Raw genomic sequence first — 18,671 nt, 5'->3', positions numbered from 1 at the left:
AATTACCAGAGTTACCTACCTGAGCACAGAGTGGAATCTGTCCCTCCCTTGCAGATCTTCCCCAGCACTTACAGTCAAGTCCAGACACCTTGACATAGCCCTTAAGACTTTATGATCCAGTCCTAAGCTGTGCTAATTCCAGAAAATGCATCTCTACCTCACCACTCCAGCCACACCACACAATCTGGCAGTTTCCTGAGTGTATGGGGGCACCTCTCTGCCTGTACGTGTGTGTTGTTAGAGCACCCTCTTTGAAGACTTTTTCTAATAATTTTCCACCTTTCAAAATCTTTCCTTTCTAGTGATGCTCTCTTTGAGATCTCCTTTGAATCCTTTTGTCAAAATCAATTATTCTTTTCTTCATCAAGTTAAGGGCCCCTATTGATGAGTCTCTGTTGATAGTCCCATATTATTCTCTCAGAATGCATAGTCAGGGATTGAGGCTTAGGAATCTTTGTTTCCCTGTGTATTTTATGTGGAGTATACACTTAAACATTTGTTGAATCGAAGGTAAAAGGGCAGGTGTTAACATCCCTCAACATCAGAGAATAAACTGAGGCGTGGGTAACTTGATGAAAGGCATTCTAGAACAAACACTTTGGTTCAATCTTCAAATCTAGATAGATCTTAGATAAGCAGAGAGGAAATAGGCTGCTGGAGACACTGGAGCCAAGGTAACTTTTGCTCATCACACTAACCTGGAAATAGAGTTGATCAACCATAAGGCCTGTTGCACACAAAGAACCCCTGTGTGGTGTTCTGGGCCTCTATATGAGGTTTTTTGAAATGATCCAGGCCTGTCGGTGAAGAAAGGAGGTGCTGATAACTGGAACAGGTGAGAGTTCACAGCTGTGGTGTGTGTGTTTAGGGTGAGGAATCCTAGTCAGCTTACGTCACCAGTGGTCAGGCAGGGAGGGCTAGGGAGTTTGGTTTCTTTTTTAATAACGATGATTAACGTTGAGCAAGTGCTGACAGTGTGCCAGGTACTGGTCAGACCCGGGTGGGGCCCACATGGGAAAGGCCAGCAGAGTCCTATTGTTCTGGACCCGCTGTGAGCCAGGCCTTCTGTGTGGTCCCAATTAGACACGGAGCAGATAAGTCCCAGAATTGCCAGGTTTGGCTAAGAACTGAGGACAGGGTTAGGGTTACATACCTTGAGTGAAGGGTCTCCTTCCACCCAGACCCCAGCCCTTGTATAGTTCTCTCTGTTGCACGTGGAGGCACTGTGTCCTGGGCATTTTTGTTGTCAGTTGTTTCCTTGGCACACTAGGCTGTCTTTATCCCGGTTCTGCCTCTTGCACTGTAAGTGTCTGAAGGCTGTGTTCTTCTCTGTTGTCTTCAAGCCGTGTCCCAAGTTCCCAATTCCGGAACTGACTCTGCAGCGGTGCTATTAAGTGTGGATTTTCACTCAGAGCTGTCCTCTTGGCGGTAGAAAGAGTGGTCTGCGCGGAATGGGGCTGCAGGATTTGAGAGCAAACTACAGAGCAAAGAGGGATGTTCCCCTCACTCGCCTTGGGGAAGGCCAGTGCATTGGGCTTAGCTATGCTGCTGTGTTGTCCAGACCAGTCTGATACCAGAACTAGTGGGACACATTCTGGATCCTTATGTCTCCAGAGACTAGCCCTAATTTTTACCCAGGATTGTATTTCTTTTCCTCCATATGTTAGCCTTTAAAATGTCAGATAATTTGGCTTACGTCAAAACCATAGTTTGTAGGGGGGTTTGGGGGAGGGGGCTGGCTCTTCTCAGGGTGAACATTTCTACCAGTGGTCAAAGCTGGGAACAGTTGTTGGGGCTGCTTTTGCACATAACCTCAGTGACTATTTTCCTTTTCTTTCCATACACCCCCACCACACACACACACACACACACACACACACCCCTCTTTTTCTTTTCTTCTTTCTCTTCCCTGACTGTACAGGCACCATTGCTTAACCCTGCTGGTAGCAGGCAAGTTTCTGACCCTCTGGTGGACAGCATACACGGACCCTTAAATGAGTATTGAATAGAAGAATGAATGAATGCTTCTACTGACTCAATGGTATTTCTTCATTGTCATTCTATTCTGGTAGACAAATCTGAGTGTAAGTTGCTCTGTACCAAAGAGACTCGCTTATCCAGGAGTTACCAACCCTGTCTCCACGTTGGGCAATACTGGGGAACTTTAAAAAGACTCCTGCCAGGGTCCTACCCACTGAGATTCTGATTTCGTTGGTCTGGATGGTGGCTTGGATGTTGGGACTTTAAAACTTTCCAGAGGCTTCTCGATGTGCAACCAGGCCGAGAACCACCAGTGTAAGTTTTCAGAACTCATTTCTTGCTTTTGTCCTTATAGGTTGGAAGCGGCCACAGTGAGAGAGAGTAGGAATATAATTCATGGATATTGTATGGTTCCTGACAGTTTAAGAGGTACTTTCACACCTGTTATCACATCTGATAATAACAAGCTAAGGGATCTACTCTCTGGTTTAAATATTCCCTTTATGTTGATGACTCTTAAAAATCTACATCATGTCCTGGCTCCTAACTGCTCATGCCAGTATTTAACCTTATACAGCAAACTGTTCTATTGGTACCTCACACACAACAGCTCCTGTGATGGGCTTGTTACCCACCTTCCTGCAGTGGTCCCCTTTTTATACTACTTGGTGTGTTACAGCATCGCACCATCCTCTCGTGGCTGTGGCCTCTGTCCTGTCAGCCAGAGGCTCGAGATCCTAGCTCTTCACTGTCCCTCCTTCCCCTTTCTGCAGCCAGTGCCCTAGGTCAAGATCTTCATCGTTTTAGCTGGCATGTTGCCATCAGCCTGACTGGCCTCTTTGCCTCCCTTCTCTCCCCTCCAGAATTACCAGAGTTACCTACCTGAGCACAGAGTGGAATCTGTCCCTCCCTTGCAGATCTTCCCCAGCACTTACAGTCAAGTCCAGACACCTTGACATAGCCCTTAAGACTTTATGATCCAGTCCTAAGCTGTGCTAATTCCAGAAAATGCATCTCTACCTCACCACTCCAGCCACACCACACAATCTGGCAGTTTCCTGAGTGTATGGGGGCACCTCTCTGCCTGTACGTGTGTGTTGTTAGAGCACCCTCTTTGAAGACTTTTTCTAATAATTTTCCACCTTTCAAAATCTTTCCTTTCTAGTGATGCTCTCTTTGAGATCTCCTTTGAATCCTTTTGTCAAAATCAATTATTCTTTTCTTCATCAAGTTAAGGGCCCCTATTGATGAGTCTCTGTTGATAGTCCCATATTATTCTCTCAGAGTGCATAGTCAGGGATTGAGGCTTAGGAATCTTTGTTTCCCTGTGTATTTTATGTGGAGTATACACTTAAACATTTGTTGAATCGAAGGTAAAAGGGCAGGTGTTAACATCCCTCAACATCAGAGAATAAACTGAGGCGTGGGTAACTTGATGAAAGGCATTCTAGAACAAACACTTTGGTTCAATCTTCAAATCTAGATAGATCTTAGATAAGCAGAGAGGAAATAGGCTGCTGGAGACACTGGAGCCAAGGTAACTTTTGCTCATCACACTAACCTGGAAATAGAGTTGATCAACCATAAGGCCTGTTGCACACAAAGAACCCCTGTGTGGTGTTCTGGGCCTCCCTATGAGGTTTTTTGAAATGATCCAGGCCTGTCGGTGAAGAAAGGAGGTGCTGATAACTGGAACAGGTGAGAGTTCACAGCTGTGGTGTGTGTGTTTAGGGTGAGGAATCCTAGTCAGCTTACGTCACCAGTGGTCAGGCAGGGAGGGCTAGGGAGTTTGGTTTCTTTTTTAATAACGATGATTAACGTTGAGCAAGTGCTGACAGTGTGCCAGGTACTGGTCAGACCCGGGTGGGGCCCACATGGGAAAGGCCAGCAGAGTCCTATTGTTCTGGACCCGCTGTGAGCCAGGCCTTCTGTGTGGTCCCAATTAGACACGGAGCAGATAAGTCCCAGAATTGCCAGGTTTGGCTAAGAACTGAGGACAGGGTTAGGGTTACATACCTTGAGTGAAGGGTCTCCTTCCACCCAGACCCCAGCCCTTGTATAGTTCTCTCTGTTGCACGTGGAGGCACTGTGTCCTGGGCATTTTTGTTGTCAGTTGTTTCCTTGGCACACTAGGCTGTCTTTATCCCGGTTCTGCCTCTTGCACTGTAAGTGTCTGAAGGCTGTGTTCTTCTCTGTTGTCTTCAAGCCGTGTCCCAAGTTCCCAATTCCGGAACTGACTCTGCAGCGGTGCTATTAAGTGTGGATTTTCACTCAGAGCTGTCCTCTTGGCGGTGGAAAGAGTGGTCTGCGCGGAATGGGGCTGCAGGATTTGAGAGCAAACTACAGAGCAAAGAGGGATGTTCCCCTCACTCGCCTTGGGGAAGGCCAGTGCATTGGGCTTAGCTATGCTGCTGTGTTGTCCAGACCAGTCTGATACCAGAACTAGTGGGACACATTCTGGATCCTTATGTCTCCAGAGACTAGCCCTAATTTTTACCCAGGATTGTATTTCTTTTCCTCCATATGTTAGCCTTTAAAATGTCAGATAATTTGGCTTACGTCAAAACCATAGTTTGTAGGGGGGTTTGGGGGAGGGGGCTGGCTCTTCTCAGGGTGAACATTTCTACCAGTGGTCAAAGCTGGGAACAGTTGTTGGGGCTGCTTTTGCACATAACCTCAGTGACTATTTTCCTTTTCTTTCCATACACCCCCACCACACACACACACACACACACACACACACCCCTCTTTTTCTTTTCTTCTTTCTCTTCCCTGACTGTACAGGCACCATTGCTTAACCCTGCTGGTAGCAGGCAAGTTTCTGACCCTCTGGTGGACAGCATACACGGAGCCCCCACCTCAGTGGCCTTCCTCTGCAGCTGAGCTCACTGATGTATAGGGAAGTGACCCACCTCCTGACCCCTGACCCTGGCCTGTCTTCGTTAATTAGAGCACATTGATTTATTTATAAGCACCAGGTCTTTGCCAGAAAAACCGCCCTGTTGCTCTGAGTAGCACAAGTGACAGGCTGGTCTGGCACCGAGGCATTCTAGCAGCTCAGGAATTCTAATCATCTCCGCCTGTTCTTTTCATTTACAGGATGGTAGAAGTGCGTGAGCTAATTATCTAACATATTTATAACATTTTCTCTAATGCACTTGTTACTGAAACCTTGAGTCTTTCCTCAAAAATCTTTTTTGTTAGTCATGCTTTTCCATCTGCTTCAGTCACCTGAAATAATAAAATAGCTCATGTGCCTCTAAAGCCTCCAAAATGTGCTCCTTTTCCTATGGTGGATCTGCTGCCAACCCAGGAGAATTCCTTGGTAATATCGGAAAAGAGAGAGGAGTAAACTTCCTGTTTGTACTAAATTTTACTAGTGATGCCATTCAATGTTTGTCTTTTAACGCTCCGTGAACATTTCCTTTTGTAAGTAGGAAGTCAGTCCTTGTGATTATCTTAGATTTTTACCTTCACTCTTTTCATTCCCCTTTAGAGTCAAGAATCATGGCTGCGGGAAAATTTGCAAGCCTTCCCAGAAACATGCCAGTGAATCACCAGTTCCCCCTGGCCTCGTCCATGGACCTTCTGAGCAGCAAGTCACCTCTCGTCGATCATCGCGCAGATGCCTATCAAGACGTGTCTATACACGGCACCCTTCCACGGAAGAAGAAGGGCCCTCCTCCCATCAGGTCCTGTGATAACTTCAGTCACATGGGTACCCTTCCCCATTCTAAATCTCCACTACGGAACTCACCTCTGATGCAGGATGTCATCCAGGAACACCCACTGCAAGACTGGGAAAGAGAAACCTTCACCTTCAGGTAAACTTTTTAATTTCATGAGGGAAAATGACTTGTCTTGCAGAGTTTTTTTAAAAACTTGTTTTAGTAGGGAAAAAATCAAACATGTACAAAGTAGAGCAAAGAGTTTAACTTCCAAGGACCCATCACCCAGCCTTAATAGTTATCAACTCATGGCCAGTTCTGCTTTGTCCATTTTCCCACCCACTTTCCTTCCTCTGGAATTATTTTGGAGCAAATCTCCAACCTCATTTTATTTTAGCTGTAAATATTTTAGAATGTGTCTCTCAAAGATAAGGACTCTTATTTAAAAATATATAACCATAATATAAAAAACTATAACACCTAAAAGAATGAATCATTTTTACTATCTAATATTTGAGAGTATTATTAAAGCCAACTTCCTATATCATTAAGTCCCTCGAAAAGAAGCACAAGTATTTTTTTCCCATAACCTCAGATTCTCCACCCATCCAATTCTATAGAGATATCTATAAATTAGGACCTGTATCCTTATATTTAGTTGTAACGTGCTGAAATAAAATTGTGTGGTTGTATCAACAGGTCAGCTTCAGAATATAATAAAAACAGATTTCTCCTATATCTACCAGGGATCTGGGTAAATAAGCTTCATGGTTGTAAAGGTTTCTTCTCTGGGTTCGTAATGGCCTGGCTGTGCTTGTTAGAGCTGGTTTAGAAACTCTTTACTCCTTTTCCTATTGGGGAAGATCAGCAACCTGTGATGCTATCGGGCAAACACAGGGGTGGTTTCTTCTGTTGTATCTCCTGGTATCTCTCTCTTTGTCCAACCCTGCAGCAAAGAAAGCCACTTTGATTCTGGCTCATTTATTTGTTTAATATCTATATATTGAGCACATACATTATTTAGAGTACACTGATTTTATAAGCATTAGTGCTTTGGCTGAAAATTCTGTCCTTTTTCTCTGGGTATCTTAACTGAAGGTCTGGTCCAATATTGAAGACATTCTAGCCGCCAAATCATTCCAGTAATCTGCTCTTGCCCTTTTACAGGGTGGGGAAATATGTGAACTAACAGGATAGCTATGGAACATGTGAAACAGTGTCCTCCCAGAGCTAATATTCTAGCAAAGGACCCAGATAATAAATACAAGTAAATAAAGAGGACAATTGCAGATTACAGTCAGTGTTATAGAAGAAATAGAATGACATGCTGGAGATTTATTTGGATTGTATCTTTTTCATATGGTGGGCAAGTCTCTGAGGAGATGACATGTAAGCTAAGACCTGCATAATGAGAAAAGGTAGCCATGGAAGAACCAGTGGAAGGCTGTTCCAGGCTTAGGGAGAGCAAGTGCAAAGAACTGGGGGGCTGGGGGGGGACAAGTTTGGCATGTTTGAAAAACCCAAAACGAAGCTTGTGTGCCTGTGGGTGGGGTGCAGCAAGTTGAGAGGAGAATGGTATAGATGTTGGGAGAGAGCCGGGCAGGCAAGAGTTCAGAATTAGTTTTAGTATTACAGTAGTGAAAGAAGAAAATAAGTGGAGGCCCAGATAGTCTCTGTAGAAAGCATTAGAGAGCTCTGAAATGTTTCTCACATCAGACCAGAAGTTTCCCCAGGGTGAATCAGGTCCATTAGAAGGCCATGGACCTGCTCCCAAAATTCTAGGTGGGTGAACTCTCAGCTCAGAGAGCTAGCAAGTGGCTGGCTGATGAAACAGGTAAATGTGGAGGTGCGTACCTATGCACTGTATTGTTCATATTGCATCATTGATTCTTAACTGGAGAGATGCAGAGGGAAGCAATCATTGCTCCCTCTCATGAAGGCTATAAGGCAGCAAAGAAAAATAACTTCTGGTCAACCATAAATAAGCACTGATGCCAGGCTACATGAAGTGGGGTCTGAACCAACTGCTACCTGGCTTTTTGTGGCCATTGTTTTATTTTTAATTTAAACTCTGTATTGAGCGAAATATCTACTATGTACCACATGTGGAAAATTCACAAACTCATTTTGAAGTTCAAAGGTCCTGGCTGTGTGCCAGCTCTAACAAGGGGAAACTCCAGGTGCCTGGGGTGGTAATGGAGGCACTCTTCCAATCTTGAGGAAGTTCTTGATAAACACCCAAGGTCCAAGCATTTAACCAGCCAGGAGTTCAAAGCTTTTTGATTTGAAAGCTGACATGAACAGAGGTCAGGTCTCTGTAAAAGATCTTATTAGGGGGAGGGCTCAGGCCCTGAGTTTGAAGTCCAAGTGGCAGAAGACTTAACAGGCACTGCTGCTTTTAGTTTGTTTATGATTCAGAACTACATTCATCCAAAGTCACATCTTTTTTCCTTAATTTAAAGTATCTTATTATTAAGGGCGAATATAGGAAGTAACAAACGCGTATCTTTTAAAATAATGCTGAGTGAAAAGGCACATGGTTGTGTGTCAAAGGATCATAAAGTCCTCTTCCCCGCTCCTCACTCTTATTTACCTGATGCATTTTTTGAAATCTCCTGAAGTGTTCCCAATTTTGAGGAGCTCAAAGTACCTTATCTTCTTTTTTTTTTTAATCCTTTCAATTAGTCTTAATAAGATTATGAGCTAACTGCCTCAGTTCCTTTTAAGAACAAAAAATAAATTTTGTGCACGTGAAAAGCTGGCAACAAGTAGAATGATTAAGAACCCGAGGTTCCAGGGAGGTGCTACAAGGGACTAACATGAGAAAAATAGGGTCCTATTCCTAAGTCATCGCTCACAGCCTGACAGGGGCTGTGAAACACCAGCCACCCACCACTCCAGCTCACCCACCCCTCCAGCTCACCCACCCCTCGAACCTGGGAACCATGTCTGAAGTTAGAATTTTGGATCTTGGTTTCCAGGGACCTGAGACTAGTCAGATCTGCCTTTAACAAGATTATTGATATTTCTGGGGTCTTGTTTCAGGAAACTTTTTGGGCTTTATTTGGTCCCTTCCATAGTGAGTTCAGGGGTTAATGTTGTGACTTGCTTGGATGTCAAATCTGAAAACCTTCCATTTCATCACGTTTGGTGCTGGCATGACAGTGGCAGGAAACTCTAGACAGCATCTCCTTGTCTTGTGAAGTGCTCTGATAAGTTGCAGGTTTGCTATTTTCCCAACAAACATGTTTGCCTTATTAATCATGAAAAAATCACTTGTATTATCATTGAATATTAATCAAATATCTACCCTGTGGGAGACTTTGGATGAAGCAGAGGAAATCTCCCCTTTGACCTAAAAGTTTGCATTAAGCTGTCATATAAGCATATCTACATGAATTATTATCCCTTATGTTTTATAGTTTTAAAGTCTTTTTAAAAATATGTTCATAAATTATCTTGTTTGAACATCATAATCCTGTGTGAGATACTCAGCAGATTTCACCGTGCACATCATCATCGTCGTCGTCATCATTACAGTTAAGAAAATGGTTTAGAGATGTCGAGGCACCTAAAATCAGACTGTAGTGGGTGACTGAGATTAGAACCCCAAGAGTTCTGTGGGGCCGTCCCCAGACACTGTGCTCCACAGCCTCCCAAAAATGTTGGCGCCAGCTGTGGGCATCCTCTGAGCTATCTTCTTGCATGGAAAGCTTCAGTCCATATAGTCTGAATCTAGCACTTCAGACACTCACCCCCCACACTCCTCTTGCCCCCACCCTACACCCCCGCCATGGGGAAGAACGGAGCCTTGGTCACCAACAGCCAGGCAGCAGGCAGGCCTGGAAGGGGAAATTGGTCTCCTCATTTGGAGACAGTATCTCTTGGCTTTGTTGTCATCTTGGCTGCCCTTGGATGTTCTTGTGGTTTTGAAAGGTGGCCAAAGCAAAAAGCCAGGGTGCTCTTAAGTCTGCTGCTTGATGTCACAGAAGGAGCCTTTGTTTCCGCAGGCAGGACAGGCCTTCTCCGACAGGTCTGCAGACAGGATTTCCTCTTTATATTCACGTTGTTTGGCTGGTGTCCCTTTGATTCGCTTATCTTCAAGAATAAATTTTTATTTGACTCTGGGACCTTCTTCAGGCTGAGAGGGGGACCGGTTCCTGTCGCTAGATGTCTGTGTTGCTGGGATAGCTGAAGATCAACGCCCGGAGACGTTCTGGGTCCTTTTCCTTCCTGTGGGCACGTGGAGGCACGCATTCCTGGGACCAGCTGCCGAGTGCCTAATTCTTTCTGCCCCTGGTGCCATGGGAGCATGTGGTGAGATAATGTGATGTTTCATTAGTTTGCATGAGTGGAGCTGACTGACTAGTCACAAGTGTTTTAACTGACAGGGGCCAGAAAGTCTGCAAAATTATCCCAAGTTAAAATTTGGTATACTTTCCCAGGCCGTAAGTAACCTACCATGTCACACTGTCAGCTCTTCTGAGCTGAAGCAAAAATGCAAGGCTACCGCATCCATGTAGACTTTTCTCTAAACACTGATTTGAAGCCCTCACTCAAGGCTGTATCAGTGCCCTCATCTGAAAAATTGTTTCATTTGATCCTCTTTAGAACCATCAAGTTCTATAACTACTACTTTCTTCTTAACAAAGCAAGATGTTCCCCTAGACATGCAAATAAATCAGTCTTTAGCTCTAAGTTGATCAGAAAGATATAAATGTGAAGGTCCACATGCAAACATCTGCATTTTATTTACATGTGGGCACATCTGCTATCTGCAAATTGGCAACTTTTTGTGCACAGAGGAAATGTTGCGTTTCGATTTGAAAAAGATCTATTTAATAAATTAGTAGATTCTATTTAATAGGTCAACTATTGAGTTAGCAGAATGACAATGGCTTAACAGCTAAGACTGTCTCTACGAATTAATAGTCCATGCGTTGAATTTTTATTTTTAAAATTTCAAGTTGAGTTTTACTAACATTTGAAATCCTCCTTAGTGTTTGAATGCAGCTGTTGTGGATGGGTGAGTGAGTTCTGAGGCATGGGGCATGCCCAGGCCCCAGTGGGCCCTGGTGTGTTGAGGCCAGGAGCAGCTGGGTCAGAGGTGAGCGTGGCCCCTGCTGGGCATCTTGCTTGCCCTAGGGTGGAGGAGGCCCAGAAAATGAGAAATGCCTGTAGGTCTACCAGCTGCCTGACAGTAGTCCTAAATCCTTTGCTGACAGGGATAGTTTGAAAAGCCTGGGATCTGTGCATTCTCAGCTGTTTTTCTGGGGAAACTAAAGGATTTTTTTTAACTGATTGCAAACCGCAACCAAGAAAATGATCAGAGAATTACACAATGTCGTCCTTGCTGAATGGAGCTGCTCTCCATCTTCTCTGCTCCCTCTCCCCTGGACAGACCTGCTTTAAATCATGTTTTTTCAGGCCTCCTACATACTGTTTGGGAATGGTCAGGTTGTTTAATCTTCTGAGAGTCAGAAACTATGAGAGTTTTTGCACCCCTCAGGGTATGTTAAAACATAAACAGAAGGTGCTGTGCAGTTACAAATTATTTGTACTCTTATCACATGTGGATTTGGGAGCCATCCAGGCCTGGCCAGAAGATGCAAGTTGGAGAAGCTGTAGTTGCTATTGTCGATTGGAAGGAGACCTGGCCTTCATGGGACCTGGACTGGAGCCACAAGGCTGATAAGCCATCAGGCCACGGCCACCCTTTTGTTCACAGCTTTGTAATGCTGTCACCAAGAGACTAGCTATTGGATTAGATGCAGAATTTCAAGCTCTTCTTAAAGGCCCCCAGGATGAGCACTTCTTGTCTTCTTGTTTTAAGGCTCCAGATTCACCTGCCAACGTAGTAACCAAAGGTTGGATAACTCCTGCTGCAGAGAGGAGGAGAAAACACGAGACATGTAACCCAGAGACCTCAGCTCATGTCTCTGTTTTCTCACTTACTAGGTGTGCCAACGAGGGCTAGTTCTAAACTATAAAATACGGATGAAAATACGCTCTCCCACCCCCACCCCGAGCAGTACTGTGAAGTTTCACTGGTCACTGAATATAAAGATCTACCTAATGCCAGCGCTCTGACTGTCACACTTGGCCTTCTGTGTGGGGCAGTCTGGGTGGGGCAGGTCATGTCCTTGTGCTCAGCTCCCACCCGATCCCCGGCAGTTTGTGCTTCTCCTGCCCCAATTCTGCTGTGGGCACCTGACTCTGGAGGCCACTGTTACCTTTGCTGGGACATTGATGTGGCCACAGCTATCAAAGAAAACTGCTAGTGACCTTGACACAGATTCCAGCAACCAGTCCTGGTAGCTTTGTGACCTTGCATAAGTTGTTACACCCTTCTGAATCTCCACATCCTCAAAGGGTGGCTATAAGGTCAAATACCACCCCATGTTAGGGCTCCTAGCACATGGAGAAGGGGGCTCAGATGTTGGTTTTCATCCTTCCTTCCTCCCTCTTGGAAAGTCGAAGCTGTGAGGATCCTAATCCTCGTGTGTAAACTGAGATCACGTTCAATGCCTGTGGCTCCTGTGGGAGAAAGTTTCCGACGTGTTGAAAGAGTTTGGCAGGAATGCTCTATCTGGGCCTTTCCTAAGTTGCCCTATAGCACTGAGTCTTGGCCACTGCTCACAGTTACAGGTATAGCATTACCTTGCACTGCACTAAAAGATCAACACACCATTGTGCTAAGACACAAAACAGAGCCTGTCTTCAGCGGACTGGCCCAGCCCTTGCGCACTTGTCCTTATACTTAATGTCAGTGTCTTCACTGTTTATTTTTGAATGTTTATTGAGCTTATTTTGTGTCAGGCATTGTTCTGGGTACCAAGTACCCATGGAGAATGAAATAGGTGTGGGCCGTGTTCTTGGGGAGTGCCCACAGCGGGGCACACAGACAAACACATCGACAAATCTCGACTACGAAATGAGGGGGTTACAGTGGAAGACATCAGAGAGCCCTGAGTCCCTTGGATTCAGTGGAGGAAAAAACTCTCTGGGGGAGGGAACATTTGAAAATTTAATATAAAAAGATAAGGTAGAATATTCTATTAATATTTTTTTGTTACTATGTATTGAAATAATATTTTTGAAATATGAGGTTAAATATTATTAAAGTTAATTCCACCTATTTCTATTGGCTACTAGAAAATTTAAAATTACATCTGTTTTTCACATTGTATTTCTGTTGGACAGCACTGGTCTAGACCTCGGTAAGGAGTTTAGGTTTTCTCCTTGTGACAAAGGGAAATATTTAAAGATACTGTAAGGGAATAGCCTGATCTGATGCAATTTTTAGAAGATTACTTGGTCTCTCTGTGGAGAAGTGATTGATAGGGGAAGAGGAGCTGGAGGGAGGGCAAAAGTACAGGGAACAGGTGGGAGCGTGCTTCAGGATGGCGGCGGAGGAGGTGAAAGTGGGTGGATTCAAGATCTGTTTTGCAGATAGAATCTACTGGACTTACTGAGGGCTGGATGTGGTGGGATGAGGGAGAGAGACAGTCAAGCTTGGCTCAGGCAGCTGGGTGTATGGGGCGGGGCTGTTTACTGAGATGCTTTCTTGGGGTAGGGGGTTATGGTAGATCACAGAGAATCAAGACTCCTGTTTTGGGTGTGCTGAGTTTGAGATGCTGCAGGTTTAAGTGGAGGCGTTAACCAACCAGGTATTATAAGCCTGGAGCTCTGGAGAGAGGCCTGGGCTAAATGATGTAAAGTTAGGAGTTTGCATCAAAGTGAAATTAAAGCTGTCACCAAGGAAGAGATCTGTATAAGGCACAAACGAGAAGGAATCCTACGACCCAGCCCTGAGGAATCCTGGCGCTCCTGTTTCAGGGAGTCAGCAGAAGAGGCTGAGCATTTATTTGGTTTGGTGGGGAGCAGAGAAAAGAGGCAAGAGCTGCGTACAGTTGGTGTTCGAAGGAAGGATTTTGTTTCCTTTTTTTCTCAGATGAGAGACAAAATTCAAAAGGAGAAGATCTAATCTTTTAAGCGTGTAATCAAGCACATTTTTTTTCATTACTTGGTTCTTTTTATAAGACGTCTTTGATTTAATTAAAACAGACACGTCCCCAGGGCCACCTTCCCTGTGGGCCTGTTAGCAGCATGGCGATTATGCTCCTGCGGTTTCTTCCCACACGTTCCTGATGACACTATGGACAGAAGAGGTTATGGGCAACTGTGGTTGGCATTCAGGTTTTTGCCTGAATGGGGTGACGGCTGCTCTTCCAAGGTTTTGGTATGCAGCTACCTTAAAGATGGGTGCCTGCATCTGTTTGGCTGGTTGAAATCTTTCCTATAGAGGCCTTGAGGACATTATCTCAAAACTATAGCACTTTTGTTCTGCCTTTGAATTAGTTGAGAAGAGACCTTTACAAACAGACTCCTTTAGAAGGGGATGGGGAATGGGGAGGGGTGGAGTGGATGGAACTAGTGGGAGTGGAGGAAGGGCAAAGAGATACCAGCCAAACAAAGCATCTGCTTTTATCAAAAGTGCTGTGTTTGGGCTTAGACAGCCTGAAGCCTGATGATTCACTGATGCCAGACCCTCTATGCCTGCCAAAAGACATACTGGCCTTGATACGGTTTTTCTTGTTCTTACTCTATTCAGTTTGACTGACTGCTGCCAAGTTAAGATTTCAACAGTGGCTTTTAGCTTAATGCTGCCACTAGAATTCTGCTGAGCGCAGGTTAACCCCTGACTACATCAAGTTTTTATCTACCAGTACTACTTTATATTAGTCTCGGATTCCTATATAGACTCACCATGGTGTAATGCATAGGATATTTAAATGGCCCTGTTTTAACATGATTAGGGAATCTGCCCGAGGAGGCAGTTTAATTGCCATTCTTTTAATATATGTCATGAACACATTAATCAGGCACTGCCATATTTTCAGATGAGATAGAAACTGACTCATAGAAGCAGGAATTGGCTGTTGAAGTGAAAGAAGCAGGAGTTTAAGAAGTAACCAGGACTCAGAATCTCTGACAACCAGGGAGGGAAATGTGTCTTCATCTATAGTCTCCTGGGCTGTAGGAAGAAAGAGTCCTCGAGCTGAGATAAATGGTAAAGATGATCTCAAGGCCTGAGGCTCTCTAGGGGAAACGCAGTTCAGGACGAAGAAAAACGACATGCTGACCCGTTCAAAGGAGGAAGAGGTAAGTGACCATCCAGGTCGCCCCGTGTTTTAAGGATGTGCATGAAGGACTGTCTCCAGCCTGAACTGACTTGTGTGCAGGGTCCCCCAGTGTGGTGTGACGAGCCGGGCGCATTCTGATGACTTTATTTATGAGTACGTTGAACCTCTGCTGTGTGCCAGGCTTTGTGTGAGGTGCTAGCGATTTAAAGACAAGCCTGGGGCTTTGTCCGTGTGAGGAGTTCATGCCCCTAGGATAAGGGCGTGCTTGTTCTGAACCATCCAAACTCACTAACACCTGTCCTCTCCAGCTTTGCTACTGACCTAACGTCCCGTCTGCAGTGCAGCCATTTTTATCACTCTACTAGTTTGATAAGAATTCTGCTTTTTTTGACCTCTGACCCTAACATCTTTCCAGGTATCACGTTACTTTTCCTCATTGACCAGGTGATTGCACGTTGGACACTCTAGATAACCCTTCCCTCGGGGCCTGCCTCTCTGTGCTGCCACTTCCTCTGTGCTGTCCTGGCATATCAGAGGGTGGCACTGGTCGTATAAGAAACAGAATGCAGAGTGAGCAGAGGATTGTGAAAAATGCTAAGGATAACAAAAAGTGCTTTCAGAAATTATGTTTGGAACAATAAGACCAAAGAGAGGGGGAATGTGAGAGAAACCAAACTGCTGAGCTTCTGTTCAGCCTTTTTTTTTTTTTTTTTTTTTGTCGGTCAAGGAAATGACTTCTCTGATTGGAAAGGGTAGGGTAAAGGTGAAGGAAGAGAATGAGGCCATGACAAATGAGGTGAAGCCCTAAGGTCCAAGAGGACTGAGAGAGCTCGAGATTGAGACCATCAAACCAGTACTGTGACATTGGAGAAACATTGTCATACCGAGAGCTACAGGAAAGAGGCGGATAGATGTTTCAATTTTCGAAAAAGAACTAGGGAGATGCAATTAATCTACACCACGATAAGAATGCTGTAGGCTATGTCCTCACCCTCATTCTCGCCAATTTAAAAAATTATTTAGACAATAATAGTGACATACAGATCATATTGGTGGAGGACATGAATCTGGGAGGAATGACCAATATGTCAAAATGACAGGAGATCCAAAAAAGATCTTGACGTGAAACAACAGATGAAATCTAAGTGGGAAGACCATAAGGAGAGACAAAAGACTTTCTCTAGAGCTCAAAAACAATGAAAGTATGGGGTTGGTCTTAATAGCAACATGTGAAAAATATCCCAGAATTGGATCACTGCAGCCTCAGAATGAGTCAGCAGTATGCTATGGTTGTTGAAAAAGCTAATGTGATTTTAGGAGCATTAATTGAAGTTTAATAATGAGACCAAGGGAAGTGGTCACACTTGGCTGCCCAGATCACATCTGGTGAATTGTTTTCAGCTCCAGACACTAGAAATGGAAGATGAATTCTCCCACTACAGAGCAGTGAGCCTCTGTCTAGACCACTCCTCTGCTCTAAAACAGATTCGTTGGTTTAATCATTAAGAAACATCCCTAAGGTTCTTTATATTAGAGAAAAGAAACTTCTCATGTCATGTGTTAACACTGGAAGGAGAATGTAAAATAAGCACGAATCGACTACTGCAACTGCGAGTAAAGCCTGCTTTAACAAGTAGGGGCAATAAATACATTGTGAGATATGGGAGAGTGAATCTCTTCTCATCTATTTTGCAGGTGATGAAACAAAATATATTTAATTGTACATCTAGAAGTGTTACAGTTTTGTTTTTAAAGCTACATTCTTTTTTAAATTAGCAAAGGCTATACGCATAATACTCTCCCACCTAGGACAAGAAATATCTGTAAAGAACCTGCCCATCTAATCACACACTAGCTGATAGCTTTTCCAAGAGATATCATCTCTCTGCTCACCAGGCCAGATCTGTTTTAAGCATCTATTTCTTCTCATTTTCCCATAAACACATGGACATGGCCTTGTGGTACACTCTCTCTGTCCTCCTGGTTATCTCCATGATTAACCTCCTCCCTGGCATTTCAAATATGTCCAGAGAGAGTCATTTTCAGCAGAAGCAGCCAGCTTCTCAGTGCCACTTTGAAAGCATCTGGTCTCCATGGGGAGCCAGGCACTGCTCTGACAGCAGTGATGTTCCATTGCTAAGGGAGTTCTGTCTGAGGCCATCACAGTTCAGTCACAGACTTGTGGCTAAATTATCTCCTTAGTAAAGAATCTGTCAGTCTAAGAAGTACACTTCTCTCTCGTTCCCTCTCTCCCTCCGTTATTCTTCTCTTGGTGAATCCATGGAGTATAGTAGCAGGGAAGGTTTGGGATCTAGGTCATCCGCACAGTGGAGAGGACACAGACAAACACACACACATTCATTCATTCATTCAAACCAACGTTTATTGAACTGTGCCCTGGAGATACAAAGGTGAATAAAATAAAATATGGTCCCTGTTCTCATGGAGCTAATAGTCCAGCATAGACAGGAGATAGACAGGAGTTTACATATAGTATTGAATTATAATTATTTGTTATAAAGTTTTATAATACATAGAAGTACAGAGATGTTATTACTTCTGTGAGGTGGGAGGCGATGCAGAGGAAATTATGGTCAGAGAAGGTGGGAATGAATGGGGGGACAGGGATTCCAGGTTTCTCGGTTCAGGGAATTACAAATAGTTTGCATTTGTTGGAGTGTAAAGAACAAGGTGAGATAAGGAGCTGATGCGATGGGCAAGGCCTTGGACCCATGAATATCATCCAATGAAATATAAATGACAGCGTCAGACTATCCCACATATTGCTTTTACCTATAAAATATGCAGTCTAGTAAGGAATATAGTCCAGTAGATGCAAATTCCTAGTAGATTTAAAGCCTATCATTGTCTCTTCCTTCCCCCATCCCTCCATCCCCACTTCTCTGCAGCTAATATTTTGAGATGTTGGAGCTTCATGCTGGAGAACAAAGGGAGAAGGCTGTAGATTCCAAGGCCTATCCACATGCACAAAGGGCTGCAGCCACAAGATAGTGGATGGAGAGCAAACTTTCTCCTGAGTGTTGGGTTCTCTTTTCCTGATTGTGTGATATGTCCTGGGGCACGGGTTGGTTAAGAACGGTAAACCAGTAGACCCTGAGGCTGCATCGTTCTTTTCCTCCTTGGCCCACTAGTTCAGGTAATCAAACAGTCTACTAGTCACACTCACCTTGCCTTTTTTTTTTCTTTTTTAATTTATTTTTTTATGGTGACATTGGTTAATGAAATCCAATAAGTTTCAGCTGTACATTTTATCAGTAAGGCATATATATATTTACATTGTGTGTTCACCTCCCATAGTTAGATTTCTTTCTGTCACCACATATTTGACCCCTTTTACCCCATCTATCTCCCCCATCCCCTTACCCTCTGGTAACCACTAGTCTATAGTCCATGTCCATGAGTCTCTGTCCTGTTCATTTATTGCTTTTAGGTTTATATCCCACATATAAGTGATATCATGTGATTTTCAACTTTTTCTGTCTGGCTTATTTCGCTTAGCATGATTATCTCGAGGTCCAACCATGTTGTCGCAAATGGCAGTATTTCATCTCTTCTTATGGCTGAGTAATATTCCATTGTATATACGTACCACAGCTTCTTTAGCCAACCATCTATCATAGGACACTTCAATTGCTTCCATGTCCTGGCCACCATGAATAATTCTGCTATGAACATTGGTGTGATAAGGCCCTAATATCCAAAATATACTCATTCGACTCAATAACAACAACAAAAAAATGATCCAATCAAAAAATGGGCAGAGGACCTGAACAGATACTTCTCCCCAGGGGAAATACAAATGGCCAACAAATATATGAAAAGATACTCAACATTGCTAGCTATTAGGGAAATGCAG

At 44.0% G+C, this 18,671-nt stretch overlaps 1 protein-coding gene across 7 annotated transcripts in view; it reads left to right on the top strand.

Moving 5' to 3' along the window:
- Window positions 1-18,671, top strand: part of BCAR3 (BCAR3, NSP family adaptor protein) — a 203,505-nt gene that overhangs the window by 100,817 nt on the left and 84,017 nt on the right. For 5 of the 7 annotated variants that reach the window (XM_011355671.2, XM_011355669.2, XM_023528123.1 and 2 more), the window contains one exon: window positions 5,477-5,804. In XM_011355671.2, the coding sequence (XP_011353973.1) occupies window positions 5,488-5,804 (317 nt within the window). In that variant the 5' untranslated portion in view covers window positions 5,477-5,487. Of the gene's footprint in view, window positions 1-2,354; window positions 2,410-5,476; window positions 5,805-14,584; window positions 14,814-18,671 lie in introns of those variants that run through there. The other 2 variants (XM_011355668.2, XM_023528124.1) reach the window with 2 other exon arrangements.

Source organism: Pteropus vampyrus, unplaced genomic scaffold (assembly GCF_000151845.1).
Source record: "Pteropus vampyrus isolate Shadow unplaced genomic scaffold, Pvam_2.0 Scaffold22, whole genome shotgun sequence".
NCBI lineage: Eukaryota > Metazoa > Chordata > Mammalia > Chiroptera > Pteropodidae > Pteropus > Pteropus vampyrus.
This window is presented reverse-complemented; position numbering and strand designations above follow the sequence as displayed.